The sequence below is a fragment of the Carassius auratus genome, unplaced genomic scaffold (genome assembly GCF_003368295.1).
Source record: "Carassius auratus strain Wakin unplaced genomic scaffold, ASM336829v1 scaf_tig00032387, whole genome shotgun sequence".
In the NCBI taxonomy this organism is placed as follows: domain Eukaryota; kingdom Metazoa; phylum Chordata; class Actinopteri; order Cypriniformes; family Cyprinidae; genus Carassius; species Carassius auratus.
Window position 1 is genome coordinate 34,654 of NW_020525998.1, and position 26,925 is coordinate 61,578.

General features: G+C 41.0%; 1 protein-coding gene across 2 annotated transcripts; it reads left to right on the top strand.

The window, feature by feature from the left end:
• Positions 1-752: 752 nt before the first annotated feature.
• On the top strand, positions 753-25,516 carry LOC113080876 (gastrula zinc finger protein XlCGF26.1-like). Of its 2 annotated transcripts, XM_026252926.1 has the most exons (4): positions 753-806; positions 1,435-1,639; positions 21,585-22,111; positions 22,196-25,516. In XM_026252926.1, exons 2-4 carry the CDS (start codon positions 1,468-1,470, stop codon positions 23,096-23,098), a joined length of 1,602 nt encoding a protein of 533 aa, XP_026108711.1. In that variant the 5' UTR covers positions 753-806; positions 1,435-1,467; the 3' UTR covers positions 23,099-25,516. The 2 variants fall into 2 exon arrangements, with proteins under 2 accessions (XP_026108711.1, XP_026108710.1); XM_026252925.1 differs by having other exon boundaries at positions 21,585-25,516.
• The last annotated feature ends 1,409 nt before the right edge of the window (positions 25,517-26,925 follow it).

Here is a 26,925-nt window from a genome sequence, read left to right on the forward strand (position 1 = left end):
ACTTGCTACGTTTACTGCGTATAAGCTAACTGAGACTTGTTATAGCACTTATTTATCATTGCTGTTTTGTTAGATTTGATTGCTTCCATTGTCCTCATTTGTGAGTCGCTTTGGATAAAAGTGTCTGCTAAACAACTAAATGTAAATGGATATAAATACAAATACATGCATGTATATATTTAAGAAAAATTTTATGTTTATATATTAAATATATTTATATATAAAATATAAGAATGTAAATATAAAAACGTATATACACATGTAAATATAGGCCTACAGTAAAAATATATAAATATATATTAATTGTGTGTGCATTTATATATACTTATTTTAAATACACACTAAACATTGGTTGTGTGGGCCGCGAGTTGAAAAAGGTTGGGAACCACTGATTTAGAAAATATTTTAATTAATTAAAGATTGCCATTCAGAGAATCAAAAGCAAATGTTTTAAACCTACCATCATGATAGGTAAAAATTTATAGCCTGAATGCATTGTAAGTCGCTTTGGATAAAAGCGTCTGCTAAATGCATAAATTTAATTTAATTTGTAATATTTTAATATAATACACTTTAACTAAATAAAGATGATTTTTTTTTTGCCTGTTATATTCTGAGGAGAAACAGAGATTGAGATTAAACAGTTAAATATTTTTACTGTCTTTTCGATTGCTCCTGTACTGTATTGCATTTGTTTTTAAATGTAAAATTATATGTTTTTAGAAAAAAAGACTTTTATTTTGCTCTGGCGGTGTGACGTCATAAGGCTGCGCGCACTCCCGCGTCTGTGATTCGGCTGAAGAAAGGTATGTGATTTTAATAGTTTAAAGTGTTTCAATCGACTAAACTCATTTAGAGAGTCGTATATTACACTGTGAAAACAAGTCTGAACCCGTGTCATATTGTAATGCTTTAACTAGTGTTATTAATGATGGTTAATGCTTGTAAAGTGCTCCCGCACAGAAGTAACAGAAACAGTGCGTCTCATTTCTCTCCCTATAAAGTGAATCAGTTCATTTTAAACAAGACCTCGGTTACTGGTTAGTAGTGTTGGAGAAAACAGCAATGAATCAATTGAATCGCAAAATGATTCAGTGATTCTAACGAATCATCGCGCGCTGACGTCATCTGCTGTTTAAAACAGAGTAAATGCGATGAAAACAAACACAAACCTGTTTAATGATAACTTTACTAACCTACTGCAAATGTTTTCCTGAAAGTGAAATCTATTAAATATAATCTACACATCAATCAATACTAAATATACGTCTTAATACACATGTAAACCAATTTGTGTCCTTTTATTAATTTGAATGCTAATGTTGTTTTTAATGTCATACATTTTAAGTCCATTAACTCTGACTCCCTTAGCAGTGTGCTGACTACTGAACTAGAGCTGATTATTTCTGTTAATTATTCTCATCTTAATCACAGATAAACTGAGGTCCGTGTGAGACTTTTATAAAGATGGAGTTTATTAAAGAGGAGAGAGAAGACGTGAAGATTGAAGACACATTCAGAGTCAAACATGAAGAGACTGAGGAACAAACAAAGATGGAGTTTATTAAAGAGGAGAGAGAAGATGTGAAGATTGAAGACACATTCAGAGTCAAACATGAAGAGACTGAGGAACAAACAGGTTGGTTTTTATTCTCAAATCTGAACTCAGTTGATCATTATTAAAATGTCCAGCTCTACAGAACACATTAAACTCTAGTGTTGATATTTCCAGTTATTAATAAAAGTAGTCTTAATAGAAGGCTATTTTATTAACAAAAAAACTATTTCTGTGAAAGCAACAGTTAGTTTCCTAATTGTGAAAAATTATGTGATGGTGAATCCCTCCATCAAGATCAAGATGGATGGAGATTTGTTGTTGTTTTTTGGCTTGTGACTTGATCTTTTGAATTTAATACAAAAAAAGTATACCCTTTACAGAGCAAGTTAAAGCGCGTGAGTATATAAATAATTAAAAAGAGACTTACTCATGTTTATGATCTCTGCTGAATAAAGTGCTTCATTCTTTTTTTCTGAGGAAATCCAAATCCTCAACCACATCACATCTTTTTGGGGTGAATTATGTCTTATTCCTCTCATCGCGAAGCAAACAGTAAAATAAAAAACTTGAAGAACAGTCTGGCTGCTTTTTCTTCTGTGTGTGCGTATTCAATCCGCGTGCTTCAGTTTGAATCTGAATAGCGCGTTAAGCGCGTGGGCGTGGTCACATTAGATATAATGAAGGGAGACGTGAAAAACAGACATCGCGTTGTTTTCATATGGATTACTTTATCTCAGAATATTTGTTTTTTCGGCAGCACTTGTTTAGTTTAAAAGTAGACATGTCAGGCTTTCTTTAGATATATCTCTCGTGTCTCTTCGTTGAGTATTCACGGAGTTACAGTTCATTTTAATGACGTGTTCGTAAATGAAGATCAGCGCAGACTAAGGCTGCAGACAGCACACCTTGTTTGTTATAAATGCACAAAGTTCTGTTGTTATTATATCAGTATCCCAAAAAAATTGGACCCTTAACAGATTTAATTGATTTATTGATCTTATCTGTACGATCAAAACTGAAAGTGTAATTTAAGTTCTTCTCGTGGTTATCAGGAGAAAATGCCTCATAAAGTGTATCTGCGTTAATCGACTCCAGAGGGTTAAACTCAACCTTGTGAAGACAGAATGAGTTGTGTGTGGTCTTTGTCAACCCAGCACTTCATCACAACTTCTCCATACAGCTAGGATCGTCCACCATAACTCCTTCTAGGACAGACAGGAGTTGTGACTGATCATCAACTAAGCTTCACAGATCATATTACTACAACGGCTCGGTCCTGCAGATTTGCTTTATACAACATTAGGAAGATTAGACTCTTCCTATCAGAGAAGGCCACACAGCTCTTGTTTTCTCCAGACTGGACTATTGTATTTCTCTCTTAGCAGGCCTTCCGGCATGTACTATTGAGACTCTGCAACTGATCCAGGATGCTGCAACAAAAGTAGTCTTCAATGAGCTGAAGAGAGCGCATGTCACACCTCTCTTCATCAGTTTGCACTGGCTGCCGATAGCCGCTAGCATCAAAATCAAGGCACTTGTATACAAGACAACTACTGGCTCTGCACTTAAGAACTTACTCTCGCTATTTCATACTTATACGCCTTCCAGAGTTTTGCAAATGAATGACACCTCGTCTTATCATCCCAAAATGGCACAAAAACATTCTCACGGACCTTTACCTGGACTGTTCCAAGCTGGTGGAAGAACCTGCCTATCTCAATTCGAGCAGCCATCTTCAAAAAACGTCTAAAGAAACATCTTTTTCATCAGCAAGACCCTTTTTTAAGGCTTGTTACAGCACTTGAATACTGTTACCCTTACATAGGTCTGAATTGCTTCCATTTGCTATTTTCATTTGTATGTTTTTTTAATGTAATGTAAATGTAACTATCTTCTAAACTAAAAAGAAAAATGTGTGATCTTTGGTGTATGCGACGCCATGAACTAAATTACCCTAATCTAAAAACAAAATTACTAGGGTTGTGAAATACTCCAAAACTAATCTAACAATAAGAACACCAATCTAATCCAAAATCAAAGCAAACAGCAATGTAATAAATCAGATCAGAATTTATCTGAAATAAAAAGCTTTTGTAACATTATATGCAATACCATTAAAAGGCTTGGAGTCAATATAATTTTTATTTTAAATTTTTTTATTGGGGTGGGGGGTTATTGTAGAAATTAATACTTCTATTTAGCAAGGATGCTTTAAATTGACATACATTTATAATGCTACAAAAGATTTATATTTCAGATAAATGCTGATCTTCTGAACTGATTTGCTGCTTATGATTATTATCATTTTTATTATAATTGAAACAGCTGAATATATTTTTTTCAGGTGTCTTTGATGAATAGAACATCAAAGACACCTGAACAAATTATATTCCGCTGTTTCAATAACAATGATAATAATTATGTTTTATTGGAGCAGCAAATCAGTATATTAGAATGAAATGATTTCTGAAGGATCATGTGACTGGAGTAATGATGCTAAAAATTCAGCCTTGAAATCACAGGAATAAATTACATTTGAAAATATATTAAAATAAAAAAGTTTTTTAAAATAAATAGTTACTGTTTTTGCTGTACTTTGGATCAAATACATGCAGGCTTGATGAGCAAAAGATACTTCTTTAAAAACAATGTTACTGTTCAAACATGTTTGAGTGGTAGTGTATATTGTGAATAAAATGAATTTATGAAAACATCTAATCCCTTAACTTGATTTTGTTTCTTATCCATGTTACACACTTACGAAAGGAGATGTTATGCAGAATGATGTGTCCTTCCGTTAATTTTCATATAGTAATTAAATGGTTTCTCTGTCATCTCATTTTGTCAAATATATTTATTTGTATAAATGAATTATATAATAATTGTATTTACATAATATTATTTCCCAAAGCTGAAATGATTAGACTATCTTTTATTTATTTGTTATGTAAAACAGTATTTAACTAATTGCAAGAGCTGAATAATCGATCAAATTCTATTGATTAATCAGTGAAATAATCAGCGATTAGTAGATTCATCGTTCTAATAATCGTGTAAGGGAAACAGGTCAATTTAGCTCAAAGGGAATCATTTAAGATTTTAAAGGGAATTTGAACAGAATCACTGTTTCACGGCTGGTCACTACGATTCAGTGATCGAGCCGTTTAACATCAAATCTGCGCTGGATAGTAATATCCAAACTATAGTGAAACACTATCAATTAGCACAGTAACTAGATCGTCAGTTTAAGACATTAACTTGTAAGCACAAAACACAAGATACTTCTCTTTTCAATATGAATAAGGCTTTATTAGATAAATCTAAGACACATAAACTAATCTAACAAACGCACGCACACACACATTCACACAAGTTGCAGGAAGGTCGAAAGTTAGGGAAAGATGAGTTTAAGAGAATGGAAATATGGAATCCCAACTTTACAGCAATACGTTAAATTGCATAGACATGAACAACCATCAATCACTTAATTAACGCTCGAATTGAGTTCCTCAATGAGGTTAAAATTATATTAGATACACCAGCACAAATGTCTGAAGGTACATTGCCTTTGTAAAGGTGTCCCTTTGTTGTCGTTGAAAGGGGGTTTCCGATGTCGCTGATTGGCTGGAAGTTCAGTAGTCGCTGAAGTGACGTCTTGGGAAGCCCGTGGTTGGGTGTTGGCTGAAGATGCAGAGTTGTGTGGCTGGTTGAAGTTGAACTCTGTTACAAAACTTAACTCAGAACACGAAACTCTCAAACGGAAAAGAAAAGAAGTAAGGTTTGACGAGACTAGGTGGTGTTTCTTCTTATCGTGGCTAAGTAGCAGCAGGCGTGCAGGCCGACGCACACTGGAACCGCACTCAAAGAACAGTGATGACTAACAGCATGGCTAAAAGCTAAAGCTAAGAAGCAAAGCTAAAAGCAAACTAAAAGCAGGCATGACTAATAGCAGAAGCTAAACGCATAGCTAAAAAATAAAAAACAAGATTTTATGGTGTCCTAAGTATTTAAACTGGCCGGTTGGCCACACCTCAAATGTTGTCTTGACCAATCAGATATTGTCTTGGGTCAGGGGTCTCATAAATCATATGTTATCTTATCAAGCACATGGTCCTAATTTTCCCGCTCTTGCAGGGTCTAATTTTGAACATTATTCCTATAACAAGAATATGATACATTTGACAAATAACTGATGGTCATGACTGTTACAATCAAGCAGATTCAATCACACACATACCAAACAGGATTATGAATCTTTAAGCTATCCAATAGTTATTAAAAGACACACAATAAGTGATTATAACTTTATAGTAAAATGTGTGGATTACATATAAATGAATATGAAGTGAAGTGATAGACTGATATTCATTTATAAGTCCATATATACAGTCTTGTGCAAAATAATAGCAGTACAATGTGACTAACCAGAATAATCAAGGTTTTTAGTATATTTTTTATTGCTACGTGGCAAACAAGTTACCAGTAGGTTCAGTAGATTGTCAGAAAACAAATGAGACCCAGCATTCATGATATGCACGCTCTTAAGGCTGTGCAATTGGGCAATTAGTTGAATTAGTTGAAAGGGGTGTGTTCAAAAAAATAGCAGTGTCTACCTTTGACTGTACAAACTCAAAACTATTTTGTACAAACATTTTTTTTTTCTGGGATTTAGCAATCCTGTGAATCACTAAACTAATATTTAGTTGTATGACCACAGTTTTTTAAAACTGCTTGACATCTGTGTGGCATGGAGTCAACCAACTTGTGGCACCTCTCAGCTGTTATTCCACTCCATGATTCTTTAACAACATTCCACAATTCATTCACATTTCTTGGTTTTGCTTCAGAAACAGCATTTTTGATATCACCCCACAAGTTCTCAATTGGATTAAGGTCTGGAGATTGGGCTGGCCACTCCATAACATTAATTTTGTTGGTTTGGAACCAAGACTTTGCCCGTTTACTAGTGTGTTTTGGGTCATTGTCTTGTTGAAACAACCATTTCAAGGGCATGTCCTCTTCAGCATAGGGCAACATGACCTCTTCAAGTATTTTAACATATGCAAACTGATCCATGATCCCTGGTATGCGATAAATAGGCCCAACACCATAGTAGGAGAAACATGCCCATATCATGATGCTTGCACCTCCATGCTTCACTGTCTTCACTGTGTACTGTGGCTTGAATTCAGAGTTTGGGGGTCGTCTCACAAACTGCCTGTGGCCCTTGGACCCAAAAAGAACAATTTTACTCTCATCAGTCCACAAAATGTTCCTCCATTTCTCTTTAGGCCAGTTGATGTGTTCTTGGCAAATTGTAACCTCTTCTGCACATGCCTTTTTTTTAACAGAGGGACTTTGCGGGGGATTCTTGAAAATAGATTAGCTTCACACAGACGTCTTCTAACTGTCACAGTACTTACAGGTAACTCCAGACTGTCTTTGATCATCCTGGAGGTGATCATTGGCTGAGCCTTTGCCATTCTGATTATTCTTCTATCTATTTTGATGGTTGTCTTCCGTTTTCTTCCACGTCTCTCTGGTTTTGCTCTCCATTTTAAGGCATTGGAGATCATTTTAGCTGAACAGCCTATCATTTTTTGCACCTCTTTATAGGTTTTCCCCTCTCTAATCAACTTTTTAATCAAAGTACGCTGTTCTTCTGAACAATGTCTTGAACGACCCATTTTCCTCAGCTTTCAAATGCATGTTCAAAAAGTGTTGGCTTCATCCTTAAATAGGGGCCACCTGATTCACACCTGTTTCTTCACAAAATTGATGACCTCAGTGATTGAATGCCACACTGCTATTTTTTTGAACACACACCTTTCAACTAATTCAACTAATTGCCCAATTGCACAGCCTTAAGAGCGTGCATATCATGAATGCTGGGTCTCATTTGTTTTCTGAGAATCTACTGAACCTACTGGTAACTTGTTTGCCACGTAACAATAAAAAAATATACGAAAAACCTTGATTATTCTGGTTAGTCACATTGTACTGCTATTATTTTGAACAAGACTGTATGTAGAAAAGACAGTTTCTGTGTCATTTTGACAAAGATTTCTGTGGAGACCAGAGGTTCAAAGGCCCTCCCCTCCCCTTAGGAATTTCAGTCTGGTTCTGCTGGGTGGGGGGGAAGTCAAAGGATCTTGTGTAGTACTCTCACACGTGATGTCCGCCGTTGCCTATCAATTACGAACAACAAATTTGACAATCTCTTCTCTGAATTAAAATTTTCAATAATTGTTCTAGTGGTGTTAATGTTGAAAGTTGTTCTGTGAAAGCATTGGTTATCTTGCTTGGGACTTGTGGGACAGAATGTTTTATGACTTCCTGTTGCCTTACTGAGGAATTTGGCTCATGTTCAACCACAGCCCTGATCGACTCTTTAATCATCTGGTTCGAGTCAGATCAGCTACAATCTTTAGAATAATCGACTATCAAAATAATCGTTTGTTGCAGCCTTAATTCTTAGGTACTGAAAGCAGAACCGATTAAGGGAGCTCTTGATAATTGTTGTGACACAGCTCTTGTAAATTAAAGTTACATTTTTTGTTTGGTGTCTATCAGTTAGAAGCCAAATAATCTCATATTACATTAAGTTATCGACCCTGCAGATGCCATAATCACACACAAACACTCTCTCTCTCTTTTTTTCATGGTGGGAGTTTACACAGTTGGTTAGAGCAGAGCTGATTGGGGAGAACGGAGGTGCATTCACTCACTCTATTGGTTAGTAAGACTGTCACTCAAGGGTGACAGCTCTGGAACAGAGTAATATCATGTCAACATCGCAGGCTTTACGATTAGCAAAATCACAATGTGTCAGATTGTGACTCTGATTTGATTAATTGGTGAAGTGAGGATCATCATGGTGCAAGACAAACAAAACTTTTACGTTGGAGTCTTAGCTTAAGAGTGATTCGGGACCAATCTGAGAGCAACTCTGAGTAAGGAAAAGACAAAAACTTTCATCTTAGTGAGAAGGCGGGGTTGACCCCGTTGCTATGTATGATACAATCTTTTGAAGACTGTGATTGGTTGGTTGTCCAAGAAGGAAAAAAAGATAGATTTTAAGTATAGGGTCTATTGTAATTAGGGCCCGAGCACCGAGGTGCGAGGACCCTCTTGTATCTGCTTTGTTTATTATTATTATTATTATTATTATTATTATTATTCTTCTTCTTCTTCTTCTCCCGAATGAATCGCATTTTTGAGGGCTTTAACATGCTCAAAAAGTCATGAAACTTTGCACACGCGTCAAACCTGGTGAAAATTTTCGTCTGATATAGGATTCAGAAGAGGGTGTGGCAAAATGGCTCGACAGCGCCACCTATACCAAGAAAATCAACAGCCTTCCGGCTATGTTTCACGTACATGCACGAAAATTGGCACACATATGTAACACACCAATACCTACAAAAAAGACTCTTGGAGCAAAATTCTAAACCCAACAGGAAGTCGGTTATTTTTAATATTATGAGCAAATTTTGTGTAATTTTGGTCATTTCCATGTGTTGTATTTTAACGAATTCCTCCTAGAGATTTCTTCAAATCAACACCAAATTTGGTATGCCTAATCTAAAGGCCTTAGCGATGTTAAATTGCGAAGATCTTGAGTTTTCGTCGAAGGGCGTGTCCGTGGCGGCCTGGCGAATTTCGATGATTCGCCATGAAAAATGAAGTTGCTATAACTCACACATACAATGTCCAATCTGCCCCAAACTTCACATGTTTGATGAGACTCTGAACCTGAACATATTAACATGCGCATATTCAGTTATAGTCATAGCGCCACCTATTGGCAACAGGAAGTGACAAATTTTACACTGCGATGAACTATTTCTAGAAATTTTATGACATCAATGTCTTTTTTGTGGTCAGTCTAATCTAAAGGCCTGTGCGATGTTAAGTTGTGAAGATCTTGAGTTTTCGTTAAAAGGCGTGTCCATGGCGCCATCACGAAGTTCGATGTCTCGCCATGGGAATAAAAGATGTTATAACTCAGGCATAAAATGTCCAATATTCCCCAAACTTCACATGTGTGATAAGAGTCCTGGCCTGAACACATCTGAAGGCCAATATTCCATCAGGTGTGGCAAAATGGCTCGATAGCGCCACCTATACACTCTCAACGGAGTGCGCTTCGAGCTATGTTTCACGTACATGTATAAAAATCGGTATACACATGTAACACACCAATACCTACAAAAAAGTCTCTTGGTACGAAATCCGAATCCCAACAGGAAGTCAGTTATTTAGAATTTTCTCTGCAAAATTGGCGTTGTTTTGGCCATTTTCAGGGGTTGTACTTTAACGAACTCCTCCTAGAGATTTATTCAGATCAACACCAAACTTGGTCAGTTAAATCTTAAGGCCTTTGCGATGTTAAATTGCGAAGATCTTGAGGTTTCGTTAAAGGGCGTGTCCATGGCCGCCCGACAAATTTCGATGTTTCGCCATGAAAAAGGAAGTTGCTGTAACTCAGACATACAATGTCCAATCTGCCCCAAACTTCAAATGTTCGATTAGAGTCCTGTCCTGAACACATCTGAAGGCCAATATTCCATTATAATGATAGCGCCACCTGCTGGCAACACAAAGATTGGCACATATATGGAATAAACATTGATATATTCTACATACATTTATGAGTTTAAATGCATATTTCTCACCGTTCACCTATTTGCTAAAGCCACTCGCTGCCGGTGAGCCCGGGTGCGAGGGCCCGTTCATCGCTGCTTGCAGCTTTAATTAGGGCCCGAGCACCGATGGTGTGAGGACCCTCTTGTTTCTGTGTTGTTTATTATTATTATTATTATTATTATTTTTCTGAAACTTTCTCGAAAAGTCATGAAACTTGGCACACACGTCAGAGCTGGAAAAATATTAGGTATGCAATGGTTTGCTAAGGTGGGTGTGGCAAAATGGCTCGACAGCGCCACCTATAAATTTTCAACGAAGTGCATCTTGAGCTACGTTTCACGTACTTGTATGAAAATCGGTACACACATGTAACACACCAATATCTACAAAAAAGTCTCTTGGTACGAAATCCAAATCCCAACAGGAAGTCAGTTATTATTTTTTTTCTCATCCGAAATTTTGTCATTTTTGCCATTTCCGGGGGTTGTACTTTAACGAACTCCTCCTAGAGATTTATTCAGATCAACACCAAAGTTTGTCAGTGTAATCTAAAGGCCTTTGCGATGTTAAATTGCGAAGATCTAGAGTTTTCGTTTGAGGGCGTGTCTGTGGCGGCTTGGCGAATTTCGATGTTTCGCCATGAAAGATGAAGTTGCCATAACTTAGACAAAAAATTTCCAATCTGCACCAAACTTCACATGTTTGATAAGACTCCTGACCTGAACATATCAACATTACCAAATTTAGTTATAGTCATGGCGCCACCTGCTGGCAACAGGAAGTGAATGCCTTACGCTGCAATGAACTACTCCTAGAAATCTAATAAAATCTAAATTGTGTTATGGTCAGTTTAATCTAAAGGCCTTTGCGATAGTGAATTGCGATTGTCTTGAGTTTTCGATAAATGGTGTGTCCTTGGCGACGTGACAAAGTTTGATGTCTCGCCATGGGAATAAAATTTGTAACTCAGGCATAAAATGTCTGATCTTCCCCAAACTTCACATGTTTGATAAGAGTCCTGGCCTGAACACAACTGAAGGCCAATATTCCATTGGGTGTGGCGAAATGGCTCCATAGCGCCACCTATACATTTTCAACGGAGTGCACCTCGAGCTATGTTTCACGTGCATTTACAAAAATCGGTACACAAATGTAACACACCAATACCTACAAAAAAGTCTCTTGGTACGAAATCCGAATCCCAACAGGAAGTCGGTTATTTAGAATTTTCTCTGCAAAATTGGCGTTTTTTTTGCCATTTTCAGGGGTTGTACTTTAACGAACTCCTCCTAGAAATTTATTCCGATCAACACCAAACTTGGTCAGTTAAATCTAAAGGCCTTTGCAATGTTAAATTGCGAAAATCTTGAGGTTTCGATAGAGGGCGTGTCCATGGCGGCCTGACAAATTACGATGTTTCACCATGAAAAAGGAAGTTGCTGTAACTCAGACATACAATGTCCAATCTGCCCCAAACTTCACATGTTAGATAAGACTTCTGCCCTTAACAGATCTACATGCCCATATTCAGTTATAGTCATAGCGCCACCTGCTGGCAACAGTAAGTGACATGTTTTACGCTGCGACAAACTACTCCTAGAAATAGAATTACATTAATGTTTTTTTTTGTGGTCAGTCTAATCTAAAGGCCTGTGAAATGCTAAATTATGGAGATCTTTTTTTTTTTTTAAAGGGCGTGTCCATGGCGTCATGACAAAATTTGCTGTCTCGCCACAGTAAAGGAAGTTGTTGTAACTCAGGCATAAAATGTTCGATCTTCCCCAAACTTCACATGTTCAATAAGAGTCCTGCCCTGAACACAACAGAAGGCCAATATTCCATTATAATGATAGCGCCACCTGCTGGCAACAGGAAGATTGGCACATATATGGAATAACTTTGATATATTCCACTAATATTTATGAGTTTAAATGCATATTTCTCACCACTCACCTATTTACTAAAGCCACTCGCTGCCGGTGAGCCCGGGTGCGAGGGCCCGTTCATCGCTGCTTGCAGCTTTAATTATTATTATTCTTCTTCTTCTTCTTCTTCTCCCGAATGAATCGCATTTTTGAGGGCTTTAACATGCTCAAAAAGTCATGAAACTTTGCACACGCGTCAAACCTGGTGAAAATTTTCGTCTGATATAGGATTCAGAAGAGGGTGTGGCAAAATGGCTCGACAGCGCCACCTATACCAAGAAAATCAACAGCCTTCCAGCTATGTTTCACGTACATGCACGAAAATTGGCACACATATGTAACACACCAATACCTACAAAAAAGACTCTTGGAGCGAAATTCTAAACCCAACAGGAAGTCGGTTATTTTTAATATTATGAGCATATTTTGTGTAATTTTGGTCATTTCCATGTGTTGTATTTTAACGAACTCCTCCTAGAGAGTTCTTCAAATCAACACCACATTTGGTATGCCTAATCTAAAGGCTTTTGCGATGTTAAATTGCGAAGATCCTGACTTTTCGTAGAAGGGCGTGTCCGTGGCGGCCTGGCGAATTTCGATGATTCGCCATGAAAAATGAAGTTGCTATAACTCACACATACAATGACCAATCTGCCCCAAACTTCACATGTTTGATGAGACTCCGAACCTGAACAGATTGACATGCCCATATTCAGTTATAGTCATAGCGCCACCTATTGGCAACAGGAAGTGACATATTTTACGCTGCGACGAACTACTCCTAGAAATTTTATGACATCAATGTCTTTTTTGTGGTCAGTCTAATCTAAAGGCCTGTGCGATGTTCAGTTGTGAAGATCTTGAGTTTTCGTTAAAAGGCTTGTTCATGGCGCCGCGACGAAGTTCGATGTCTCGCCATGCGAATAAAAGATGTTATAACTCAGGCATAAGATGTCCGATCTTCCCCAAACTTCACATGTGTGATAAGAGTCCTGGCCTGAACAGATCTTCAGGCCAATATTCCACCGGGTGTGGCAGAATGGCTCTATAGCGCCACCTATACACTTTCAACGGAGTGCGCCTCGAGCTATGTTTCACGTACATGTACAAAAATTGGTACACACATGTAACACTCCAATACCTACAAAAAAGTCTCTTGGTACGAAATCCGGATCCCAACAGGAAGTCGGTTATTTTGAATTTTCCCTTCAAAATTGCTGTTGTTTTTGCCATTTTCAGGGGTTGTACTTTAACGAACTCCTCCTAGAGATTTATTCAGATCAACACCAAACTTGGTCAGTGTAATCTAAAGCCCTTTGCGATAATAAATTGCGAAGGACTTGAGGTTGCGTTAAAGGGCGGGTCCATGGCGGCCTGACAAATTTCGATGTTTCGCCATGAAAAAGGAAGTTGCTGTAACTCAGACATACAATGTCCAATCTGCCCCAAACTTCACATGTTGGATAAGACTCTTGACCTGAACAGATCTACATGCCAATATTCAGTTATAGTCATAGCGCCACCTATTGGCAACAGGAAGTTACATATTTTACACTGCGACAAACTACTAGAAATTTTATGACATCAATGTCTTTTTTGTGGTCAGTCTAATCTAAAGACCTGTGTGATGTTTAGTTGTGAAGATCTTGAGTTTTTGTTAAAAGGTGTGTCCATGGCGCCGTGATGAAGTTCAATGTCTCGCCATGGGAATAAAAGATGTTATAACTCAGGCATAAAATGTCCGATCTTGCCCAAACTTCACTTGTGTGATAAGGGTCCTGGCCTGGACAGATCTGAAGGCCAATATTCCATCGAGTGTGGCAAAATGGCTCAATAGCGCCACCTATACACTTTCAACGGAGTGCGTATACACTTTAAACGGAGTGCGCCTTGAGCTATGTTTCACGTACATGTACAAAAATCGGTACACATATGTAACACACCAATATCTACGAAAAAGTCTCTTGGTACGAAGTCCGAATCCCAACAGGAAGTCAGTTATTTGGAATATTCTCTGCAAAATTAGTGTTGTTTTGGCCATTTTCAGGGGTTGTACTTTAACGAACTCCTCCTAGATATTTATTCAGATCAACACCAAACTTGGTCAGTGTAATCTAAAGCCTTTTGCGATCTTAAATTGCGAAGATCTTGAGGTTTCGTTAAAGGGCGTGTCCATGGCGGCCTGACAAATTTCATTGTTTCGCCATGAAATAGGATGTTGTTGTAACTCAGGCATAAAATGTCCAATCCTCCCCAAACCTCAGATGTTCGATAAAAGTCCTGCCCTGAACACATCTGAAGGCCAATATTCCATTATAATGATAGCGCCACCTGCTGGCAACAGGAAGATTGGCACATATATGGAATAAACATTGATATATTCTACTTATATTTATGAGTTTAAACGCATATTTCTCACCGTTCACCTATTAACTAAAGCCACTCGCTGCCGGTGAGCCCGGGTGCGAGGGCCCGTTCATCGCTGCTTGCAGCTTTAATTCTCACTTTGAATCTACATGCGTAATTTATCCTATTTGACCGTTCTCTCTCTCTTTCTCTCTCTCTCTCTCTCTCTCTCTCTCTCTCACACACACACACATACATTATATGTGTGTATATCCTTTTTTTATTTACCATGCTTTTAATTTCCTATAAGATATTTGATTGGCTTAGAATGATAAAAATTGCTCGACTCTTTCCAATTACAGTGATTGCTGTCCTATTTAAGTGGCGGTTTGAATGTTGGTTTTAATGTATCAAACATGGAATCAAAACCAAGAAGGGCGAGAAAGCCAAACTGGACAGAGGAACAGTGTTTACTGTTAGCCCAGTTAGTGGATGAACACAAGGCCATTCTTAAAGGAAAATTCGGGCCGGGTGTCACACCAAGGGACAAGAAGCAGACATGGGAGCGTATAGCACAAACTATTAACGGTTCATTCCCCCTGCTTGTGCGCACCTATAAGTCTGCTATAGTGTTGCACGGTGCACCGATGCTTCAAAAGTATCGCGATTCTCGTAAGTTAAAAACGTCACAATACCTAAATTTATTAGTATTGATACTTCAAAGAGTGACTGAGTTCCAGATTTGTAAGAGATGTATTTCATGTTTCACGCTTCATGTTGGTGTGTGCAACGCACGCTTCCAGTGCCTCCCTATGGACGTCTGTGTGTTTTCTCCTCACGCAAGCAGCAAAAAAGCACTACAGCGAGATGTCTGCATTAGTGGCTTTACAAAACTTATTTGACTTTACTAAAATGTGTGCATAATCGCATTAAATAGTTCAGAAAAGTTGTTCAGATGAACAAAGCACGAGGTTTTCTTGCATAATTAACATTTTAATTATTTGGTCACAGTTCATATATAATATTCACATTAATCGGGGATTAAACGTGAAGTTATGTTCTGTATGCTAAATATTAAAACGAAAAAACGTATATGCACAGCACCTATAACTTGTTTTGTATCTGCTGATTGCTGATCGAGATTTAAATGCTTGGCTCACTCATTTCATTCATAAACGAGATGTATCAGATCATTCAGCTCGTTCACGAATGAGAAGGTCTCTCGATCTCATTCAGTGAAGGGCGGATTTGTTCACTATATTCAACAAATCACATGCTCCGTCACATCTTGAGTAACTCTTTGACAGGATGAAACAGTTAACAGAGCTGTTCACGAGCTGCGCATGCGCTGCTAATAGCGCAGAGCTCGCGCACTGCTGTGGAGGGAGGAACTTTTACTGTCTATGGGAACTTCAGTGAACAAGAGTCTAGTAGCAACTGTCGCGGGCTGAAGAATCACACGGCAGGCTGAAATGAAAGTTTGAAGCCCCGGAGGGTGTATTTATTGGTGACAGTGATTGTGAAGGTGCCAGAAGTGTCCTGTGCTCGTCCTCGGTGCTGTGTGATCCTGTTCGCCAGCCGGCTGAGTGCAAAGGGGAATCGGGGTCCGGTGCTCAGGTAGCGGGCTGATCGGTCACTCGCTTTCTGTAGAGATAAGAGACACAACATTAGCTGGCTTTTCTGTTGGAGAGCTTTCTCACCCGTGTCTTCTCGGGTGCAGCTTTTGTAGTCGTCCTCTGAGCGGTTTCAGCTGGGTCCCCCCCCCCCGCGTCATCCTGGTCCCTCGGGCGAGTGGGGAAGCTGGGGGGGGGGTCACACCTGACAGACCTGCGAAAGCTGTCCACAGGAGGGAGAGTCCATCCGCATTGGCGTTGGTGGTTCCAGCTCGATGTTGCACGTCGAAGTGGAAGTCCTGGAGTGCCAGGAACCACCGTGTCACCCGGGCATTGGTATCTTTCGCCCAGGCCATCCAAAGGGGCGTGATCGGTGATAAGGGTGAATTTCCGTCCCATGAGATAATACTTCAGCTCCAGGACTGCCCACTTGGCGGCCAGCACCTCCTTCTCGACCGCTGCGTATCGTTGTTCCATTGTGGACAGCTTTCGGCTGATGTAGACCACTGGGTGTTCCTCACCATCTTGTATTTGGGAGAGCACGGCTCCCAACCCGGTGTCGGATGCGTCTGTCTGTAACAAGAAGGGACAGTTAAAGTTAGGTGCGCGCAATACAGGTTCTGATGTGAGCGCCGTTTTTATAATCTTGAATGCCTCTTCTTCCGGGGCCCCCCATCTCACTCTCTCCGGCTGTCTCTTCTTGGTTAGGTCTGTCAGGGCTGTCGCTAGGGAGGAGAAGTTAGGTCTAAAGCAGCTATAGTACCCCGCCAATCCCAAAAAGGCCGGAACCTGCTACTTGGAGGTGGGCCTCTGGGGCCTAGAGGATGGCTGCCACTTTTCCTTCCTGCGGACGGATCAGACCCCGGCCCACCCGGAAACCGAGGTATTTTGCTTCAGGTAGGGCCAGGTGGCATTTCTTGGGATTGGCGTTGAGCCCAGCCCGCCGCAGTTCAAGAAGCACCCTCCGTAGCCGCTCCAGGTGGTCCTCCCAGGTCTCCTAGTGGATGACGACATCATCGATGTATGCCACCGCATAGGCCTGATGGGGTCTCAGCACGATGTCCATCATCCGTTGGAAGGTGACGGGAGCCCCGTGCAGCCCGAAGGGGAGAACCAGGTGCCAGGGGCCACTGGGGGTGGAGAAGGCGGTCTTGGCTTTGGTGGGCTCTGTTAACTGTACCTGCCAGTAGCCCTTGGTGAGGTCGAGCGTGGAAATGAACCAGGCTCTCCCCAGCCGCTCCAGCAGCTCGTCAACACAGGGCATCGGGTAGCCATCGAACTCAGAGACCTCGTTAAGGCGGCGGAAATCGTTACAGAACCAGAGGGTGCCGTCCGGCTTTGGGACCATGGCTATGGGACTGGACCAGGGACTGCGGGAGGGCTCTGATCCCCAACTTCTGCATTTCCTGAACCTCCCTTTCGACTGCGTGTCGCCGGGCTTCCGGGTTTCGGTAGGGCCGCTGTCGCACGATGGTCCCTGGAGGTGTGCGTATGTCCGTCATGTTGAAGCACGTTGGTCCGCCCGGGCCGTGGGGAGAACACATCAGAGAATTGATCGACCAGATGTTGGAGCTCCATCTTCTGGGCGGCCGACAGTTGGGGGCTGATGTCAACAACCACGGGAGAGATGGCGGAGAGATGGCGGCGAGTGCGGCGACCTGAGTCCTCGTTCCCTCCCAGCGCCTCAGGAGGTTAATGTGGTATAGTTGACTTTCCTTCCTTCGTCCAGGTTGGCGTACTCTTTAAGTCACGGGCCCCACTTTCTCCGCGATGATATATGGGCCTTGCCATTTAGCGAGAAATTTACAAGCTGCCGTAGGGACGAGAACCAACACGTAATCACCCGGCTGGAACTCCCGTGGTTGGCCCGCCCGGTCGTATTGTCGACGTTGTGCTTCCTGGGCTGCTGTCAGGTGTTCCTGGACAAGGGTCATGACGCGGTCAATCCTTTCCCTCATCTCCCTCACGTGCTCGATCGTGGTCCGATGGGTGGTCGGCTGCTGCTCCCAGGCCTCTTTGGCAACATCGAGCAGGCCAAACAGCAGTTCGAAGGGTGTGTGAATCCTGTGGAGGCCTGGGGGACTTCACGGATGCCGAAGAGGACGTACGGTAGCATTTAGTCCAAATCCCGTCGGTCGTCCGCAGCCACGCAAGGGAGCATCTGCTTCAACGTCTGATTGAATCGTTCGACCAGCCCATCGGTCTGAGGGTGGTAGATGGTGATACGGACCTGCTTTACTTTAAGGAGACTGCAGAGGTCAGCCATTGTCTGGGACATGAAGGGGATGCCATGGTCGGTCAATATCTCTCAGGGGATGCCGACCCGGGAACACAGCAGGAAGAGCTCCTGGGCGATGGCCTTGGAGGTAGCCTTGCGCAGTGGAATGGCTTTGGGGTACCGGGTCGCGTAGTCCGCGATGACCAGTATGTGTTCATGGCCCCGGACAGACTTTGGCAGCGGCCCTATTAAATCGATTCCTATTCGCTGGGGGAGGAGTCCCTGGCGACGTCTGTTGGCAGTCCGGACAAGCCTGGTAGAACCGCTTGATCTCCGCCTCCATGCCGGGCCAGTGAAATTTGTCTTGGATCCGATGGGTAGTATTCTGTGCCCCCAGGTGGCCAGCCATCGGAGGGGAATGGGCGAGCTCAATGACCAGCTGTGTCCTTGTATGTGGGACTACCAGCAGTTTCACCTCCTCCCCTCCCCGCTGCGCGACACAGTACAGCAGGCCATCCTGGACCACGAAGTGTGGGGTTGGGTGCGGTGGCGGTTGGACCTCTCAATCACCCTAACTTGCTTCCAGCAGTATTTTGACGATCATCCCCGAGCTGCTCCTCCACAAATTTTCCCCCACCCCTAACCATTTGGAAGACATCGTAAAAAAGGTTAGAACTTTGTGGGGGGACTCACCATCTCAGCCGCTGTCCGTGGCTAGGAGGGCAGGGGTCCGTTGGGGAGCTCGGCAAAGGTTTTGTCTCTTCGGGCGGTTCCCGGCAGGGCTGGCAGGCTGGGTAACTCGGGTGAGTAGCTGTTCCAGGCCTGGCCAGTCTCTCCCCAATAGCACGGGCACCGGCAAGTCCTTGACCAAGCCTACTTCCAGTCCTGGTACACCCTTCGGGGAAACGGCAGTGCTCGCTCCCCAGCCTCTCGACGTAACATCGCTTCCGCTAGCTCGACTGCTTCGATGAAATCTCCTACAGTCCGCGGGTTCCTCATTCCAGCTGCCTGCCGAAGAGGGTGTGTCAGGGCATGCAGATACCGGTCCACGACGACGCGTTCGGCCACTTGGGTAGCACTGGGGTTCCCGGTGAGCAACCAGTGATGGGCGAGGCAGTTGAGTTCGGTAGCTTGGGCACGGGCTGGCAATCGGCTGTTATATTCCCATGTCCGGAACAACTGGGCAGCAGCGATGGGAGACAGCCCCACACGGGCTAGGATTTCCTTCCGTAGCTCGTCGTATGAGTCTCTTTGGCTCACTGACATGGAGAAATAGGCCTGCTGGGGTTCCCCGTTGCCCAACTTTTGCGGGGCCAGTCCTCTCGAGTGGCTACGGACTCGAACATGCCCAGATAATGTTCCACGCGGTCGTGGATTGTCATCTTCGGCAGGAGCAGAGTGGCTTGAGCGCGGGGAACCGGAAGCGGGACCCGCTGGGCAGCCGCAAAGCGGAGAGCGGCGACTTAACGCTCCGTCTCTCCCTGCTGAGTAGCCATGTGTTCCACAATTTGCTCCTGTCGAATACTGATCTCCGTCAGGTGCTTAAGGAGTTCCTCCATGGCTGGGGGAGGAGTCACCGCCTGACGAAACACAGAGAAGGCTTTCTCACCCGTGTCTTCTCAGGTGCAGCTTTTGTAGTCACCCGCGGTGATTGTGTGCAGGTGGATCTCCTCTGTTGCCAGGGCGACGCTGATCGGTGCCCGGGACACGGCTCACACTACGTATCTTCCATGATGTAAAGAATGGGTAAAGAAATGTTACTTTATTTGCGGGCTGGGGCGGGCCAAATAATATCATAAAAGTGGGACCCGCTGGTTGGAAAAAAATGCCATTGCTGAAATTGATATTATTTATCTTTTGACATTTAATCTTCTGAGTTCAGAAACAATGTTTAATATAATCGCTGTTCATATTTTTATTCAAAGTTCAGAATCAAGATAAATTTATTACTCCAATGTTTCTTATGATAACTGAGATAATGCTGCTAAATTTATTCTTTCTTTACCTTGAATGTCATTGCTCTATTTTATTTTTTACATTTTTATATTTCATATTTTGTTCAAATATTTAATATATCTGCTGTTCATATGTTAATTTATCAGTGTGTTATTTGATTAGAATGTTGTCCTGGTTTAAAATAAAGCACATCAATGATATTTGAGAGTGTATTTTCCTTTTTCAGGAAAAGTATCGAAAAAGTATCGAAATCGCAATTCTTGACTGGGTATCGGTATTGAAACAATAATTTTGGTATCATGACAACACTAGTCTGCTATATTCATAAATGCAGTTTTTTGAGCCTGCAAGGTGGGAATGTCCAGTGGAAACAAAATGAGACACAATAAGATGTTCTGAAAGTGCTGTAATTGTGTAATCACGCAGCTTGACAGAAGGTTGTGACAGACCTGAATCATCACTATTGCATTGTTGCATTTTCCCAGTTCCCAAATACCGTAATGTAGTGATTACTTTAATTTCTGGCGCTATGGCATTTCTGCACTGTGTCGGAGATGTTAGCACGTCTCTAATAAGATCAGTCACAAACACAATCTAATCTATAGCGTCTTATTAACTCAATGTCATCCATTGTCTGCAACACATTTCTTCTGCCTTTTCATATTTTTGCCATTTTCTCCTCTGCTAAAGAAACTCTTAAGCCTCTTAAAAGTCCTCGTCTGTGCTCCTAACAAGTTTGACCTTAAGATCTTTTCTGAATTAGTTTTCTCTTTACTAGGATTTTTTCTTGAATTTTAAGAGTAAATGCCCAAATTTCTAAGAATTTTCTTAGAATTTTGTCACTAGAAGCTACTTTTTTGCATTAAGGTTCTTTATGAATATTGGCTCAAATATTTACCATTTTATAAGCATATGGCCCAACATTCACTGTTCTCCTATGGCAACCGGATGGTGCTGAGCCCAGGTGCGAGGGCCCTTTCATCGCTTCTTACAGCTTTAATTTATATTTTATCTGTATTTAATGTTCTACCGTTAGTGTTACCTGTTTGCACCGAAGGTCTTAGAGTAATGCAATTTAAATTCTCTGTATGTATGTACTGTACATGTGGAAGAATTGACAATAAAGCAGACTTGACATGACTTATGTTGTTTCTACATTAATTTGTAGATTCAATGTGAAGTTGTGACTATATACAAATAAATTTATATGCAATTTATTTTCTGAAAATAATTTTTTTTTATCGATTGACAGCATTAGTCTAAATGTTTAGATGTCTGTTGTTTTGTGTAATTAAACTATTTTTCTCTTTTTACCTCAGACCTGATGGCACTGAAAGAGGAGAGTCAAGGACTGAATGAAACAGAAGAGAAAGAACAAAATGAGAAACATGATTTCAAAACTGAAGAAAAATCAATTAGTTGTTCACAGACTGTAAAGACTCAGAAAATACAAACAAAAACCCTTAATTCCAACATAATTCACACTGGAGAGAAACCTTACACTTGCAAAATGTGTGGAAAGAGATTTACACAACAAAAAACCCTTAATGTCCACATGAGAATTCACACTGGAGAGAAACCTTACACCTGCAAAATGTGTGGAAAGTGTTTTACACAGATAAATCACCTTAATGTCCACAAGAGAATTCACAGTGAAGAGAAACCATTCATATGCCCTCATTGTGGAAAGAGATTTAAACAGAGAAATACCCTTAATGTCCACAAGAGAATTCACAGTGAAGAGAAAGCATTCATATGCCCTCATTGTGGAAAGAGATTTAAACAGAAAAATATCCTTAATGTTCACATGAGAATTCACACTGGAGAGAAACCTTACACCTGCAAAGTGTGTGGAAAGTGTTTTACACATAAAAATACCCTTAATGTCCACATGAATATTCACACTGGAAATAAACCTTACACCTGTGAGCTGTGTGGAAAGTGTTTTACACAGAAAAATACCCTTAATGTCCACATGAGAATTCACACTGGAGAGAAACCTTACACTTGCAAAGTGTGTGGAAAGTGTTTTACTCTGAAAAGTCACCTTAATGTCCACAAGAGAATTCACAGTGAAGAGAAACCATTCATATGCCCTCATTGTGGAAAGAGATTTAAACAGATAAATAGCCTTAATGTCCACATGAGAATTCACACTGGAGAGAAACCTTACACCTGCAAAGTGTGTGGAAAGTGTTTTACTCTGAAAAATCACCTTAATGTCCACAAGAACATTCACAGTGAAGAGAAACCATTCATATGCCCTCAGTGTGGAAAGAGATTTAAACAGAAAAATACCCTTAATGTCCACAAGAGAATTCACACTGGAGAGAAACCTTACACCTGTGAGCTGTGTGGAAAGTGTTTTACACAGAAAAATACCCTTAATGTCCACATGAGAATTCACACTGGAGAGAAACCTTACACCTGCAAAGTGTGTGGAAAGTGTTTTACTCTGAAAAATCACCTTGATGTCCACAAGAGCATTCACAGTGAAGAGAAACCATTCATATGCCCTCAGTGTGGAAAGTGTTTTACAAAGAAAAATACCCTTAATGTCCACATGAGAATTCACAGTGAAGAGAAACCTTACACCTGCAAAATGTGTGGAAAATGTTTTACACGGAAAAAGACCCTTAATTTCCACAAGAGAATTCACAGTGAAGAGAAACCATTCATATGCCCTCAGTGTGGAAAGAGATTTACAAGGAAAAATACCCTTAATGTCCACATGAGTATTCACACTGGAGAGAAACCTTTTATCTGCAAACTCTGTGGAAAGAATTTCTCACATAACATTTACCTAAAGAATCACATGAGGATTCACAACTAGAGAGAATCCGTTCACATGTGGTCAGTGTGGATAGAGTTTCAGATATAAAGAAAGCCTTAATAATCACATGAAGTTTCATTCAAGAAAGAACAGTTATAAATGTCATCAGTGTGAAATGAGTTTCACAGAGAGGAAACATCTTAAGAATCATGTTAAAATTCACATCTGAGAAAAGCCTTTCGTGTGCCATCTCTGTGGAAAGAGAACTTTGCTCAACAGGAGGAAGCCTCAAGAAACACTTGAGAATTTCGGCTGGTCTCCATATTTGGAAACCTATAATCCCAGTCAAACTCAGTCAGTCCAGCATGGGATGAACATAGCAAAGAAAATACTATTTTGAAGATGTTGAAGAAAGTTTGTACACAAATTTGAGATGTGGCTAACAGAGTTTAGCAGTGTGCTACAAATGGAGAAATTCTGATGTGAAATTGTAAACCGAAGAGATTCTTACAGATATGGAAACCCTTTTAAATATCTTGAAGGTGATAACTGATTATTAATTTCAACACTCTAGACAAGGGATAGGCAACGTTGGTTCTGGGTACCACTGTCCTGCAGATTTTAGGTCCAACCCTAATCAAACACACCTGAACAAGCTAATTAAAGTCTACAAAGTTACAAGGGCTACAGGCAGGTGTTGGTTTTTTCAAGGTTTGAGGTAAACTCTGCAGGACATCGTCACTCCAGGACCACATTGCCTATCCCTGATCTGGACATATTCTCTGTGTGGTGTGACAGAGTATGTCTAGTAAGGTTATCATGCAGCTATTGAATAATTGGATAATATTTTGTACTGAAATTTTATTTTATATAGCCCCCCTCCCAATTTTAGAAAACATTTGGGGCATCATAAAGAGGAAGATGCGACAAAGAAGACCTAAGACAGTTGACATCCAAAGCAATTTGACCAATAACATGCAGGTATTGTTCATAATTGACTGATTGTGGGGCTGCGCGTGAGAAGGTGAGAACTACAAGGAACGATCAAAGCGGTGCAAACGTGTTTGTTCTGTCGTTTGACTTGAATCGTTGCTGCACACCAATCAAAAAAAGACACCAAAGTAGGATCGAGAGAGCGAATCGAAAGCATAAGGAGCGGTCTGCTCTGCTCTCTATAGCTCATGAATGTCACACAACCTGGATATTTTAGGCAAAATTAAAATCCTGGCCGGGACGTGTCCCGTATGAATGGCGCATGTGGCCACTCTGTTGAGTATAGACTGCTTACCTGTGCTCCCACTTTCCAGTGATCACTCCGGTGTATTCTCCAAGTTCCTGTTTTCCCTGTCATCCAGTTGTCATCGTGTGTATAAGTGCTCCATGTGTGGTTGTAGCTCCATGTAGCTTTGCTTTTCTGTTGAATCTCCATCTTACTATCACTCTCTGTTGTCTAAAGTGATCAAATATAAACTTAATTCCCACCATATATTCGATATTATCTATCAAACTAATCTGACCATTCGCTTTAAACTTTACATTGCAAATGCTTTGCGCATACACCGCGTTAGCATTCGTTAGCTTGTCATTCACATTTCCACTTGCGCTTCTATTCACATCTACTACCGTTTTCTTTTCTCTTGCTTCATTTTTTTTATCTCACACGCCATTTTTCACAAGTTTATCAAAAAACATTGGTGAGTCCGAATCATTCTTCTTTCACGGTAAGTAATGCAGGGTTTCCGCGGGGTTGTAAAAGGTAGTAAAAGTTAGTCAATTAAATGATGCCAAATTAAGGACAGTAAAAAGTAGTAAACATCATCTGACGAGGTAGTAAATTTTCGAAGCCCCATCTAACTGGGTCTATATCATGGGTGTCCAAACCGCGGCCCGCAGTCCAGGTTTTATTGGCCTGCAGCCAGGGTCCGAAATTAACAAGCGCCAAGTGCGGTTAGATTTTCCGTTTGGCGACAGTGAAGTGCTAGTTTCGCCGTCTGGTCTATTTTTTGCGCGAGTCGCGAGCGATCCGCATCAATCCCGGAAGGAAGTCACAACAAGAAACACGAGACAATCCGGTCAATTGTCAAAATATAAGCAATTTTCAAATTAAAATACCGCGAGTGACAAATGCGATCACAGGTGTGAACAGGCCGCGCGTGATTTTCCGTTCCGCGTCGCTTCGGCGTCCGGTTTGAAACCGGCTTAATCTCAAAAGGCTATCCGCCACACTGGCGGGTGAATGTTCATCATACCAAAATAGTAATAAAAAGATATTACAATTTCCTTTTGTAATGTTATGATGCCTGGAAATTAGTTCAAATCTCCTGCAAATCTAGAGCGCGAGCAAAAGCGCGCATGCAAACTGTAGCGAGCGCACGGCAGAGCGTGAGAGACCTTGCATGTGTGTGTGTGTGTGTGTCTCTCTCTCTCTCTCATGCAGTGGTGATGCGTAAACGGCACCTAAACATTGTAAAAAAAAAATGACATTTTAATTGTTTATTAATAAACAAGTGTTTCTGTGTCAGCTGCAAAGATGAGGTTGACACTGACTCGCGATCTTCGCAGTAGTGAACGCGCCGGAGAAAAATGCATTTGACTGGCCATCGGGAGCACCGGGACATTTCCCGGTGGCCTGACGGTCATTCTGGCCTGCCGGCTGCCGTGACAGTTTTTTAACGAATAGATTAAATGAAATGGAACAAATTTAATCTTGACAAACTATGTATCGTTATGAAGATCTAAGCCTCAAGCATCGATGACTGATCGCTGTTTTTGAATGGAAAGCTTATAAAGACTGTATTTGCTACATTTGTGTAAGCAGTACACATCAAAACATGCACAATGGAAACGCAGTACATACCAGATTCGTCGTTACAACGAGTCATAAACACATCCACAGCTGTAAATCCCAGTTTAGTTAGAAAGGTAAGGGTCCACTGAACGACATCTCATGGAGCACGTTTAGTCCAACGAAGCAATAATGTTGTAATATGGATCATAATTCCTTTGTTTACGTTTCAGTTCTTCAGTGACAGAACTGTTTGTGTCCGTTATGGAATAACTCACAGACGGAAACTGCGTCTTGGTAGTAAAAACACGGCATGGTTTTGCAGCATACAGTGTCACAAACAGAATGAAGCGATCCACCGGAAAAAATAATGAATGAAAGATAGGCGAAAGATAGTTTATTTGAATTTTGGCGCTCCCTCGTGACGCGCTCTGGCGCACCTGTCAGCTGATGGACGCAGAACTTATAGCAATCGCCTTTTTCTGTGTTTCTTTTATTTTTCAACAGTTTTTATATATGTGAGAATGTGTTTTTATGTTGAATGTGAATGTATCTGCATGATTACCATCTGTTTGAGTGCAAATCAGCCCAAATCAGCTCGCTATTACTGTATGATGACGGCTATCAAAGTGAACGCGTCTATATGAATAGAGAGAGTGGATTATTTACTTTATGGCACATTTGTGTTATTACCATCTGTATAAGTGGCCATCAGCACATCAGCCCTTATTTTCATTGTAATTCATTGTAAATGCTGAATTTCTAGCAATCTCAGGATGTTCTGTAATTGGCAAATAAAGTTAAATCTTTTTTTTAATTATTATTCTTACTCAAGTTATTCTTATTGTATTTTTCTAGTGCTCAAATAAATCACTTATATGATGTCTAAGTTTCTTTCTAGTGTTTTATAATTTTTTTAAAAACTATGCAGTGGTATGTTTAATGACTAAATAGTTTGTAGAAGCCTTCAATACTATTGGTAAATATATTTATATTTGGGGGGTGGGGGGTCTGGACATAGCACGAATAATTAGATAGTCTCATAAAAATATCTTATTCAGATTTGAAATCTAAACTCATGAGACGTGACTTTCAACCCATT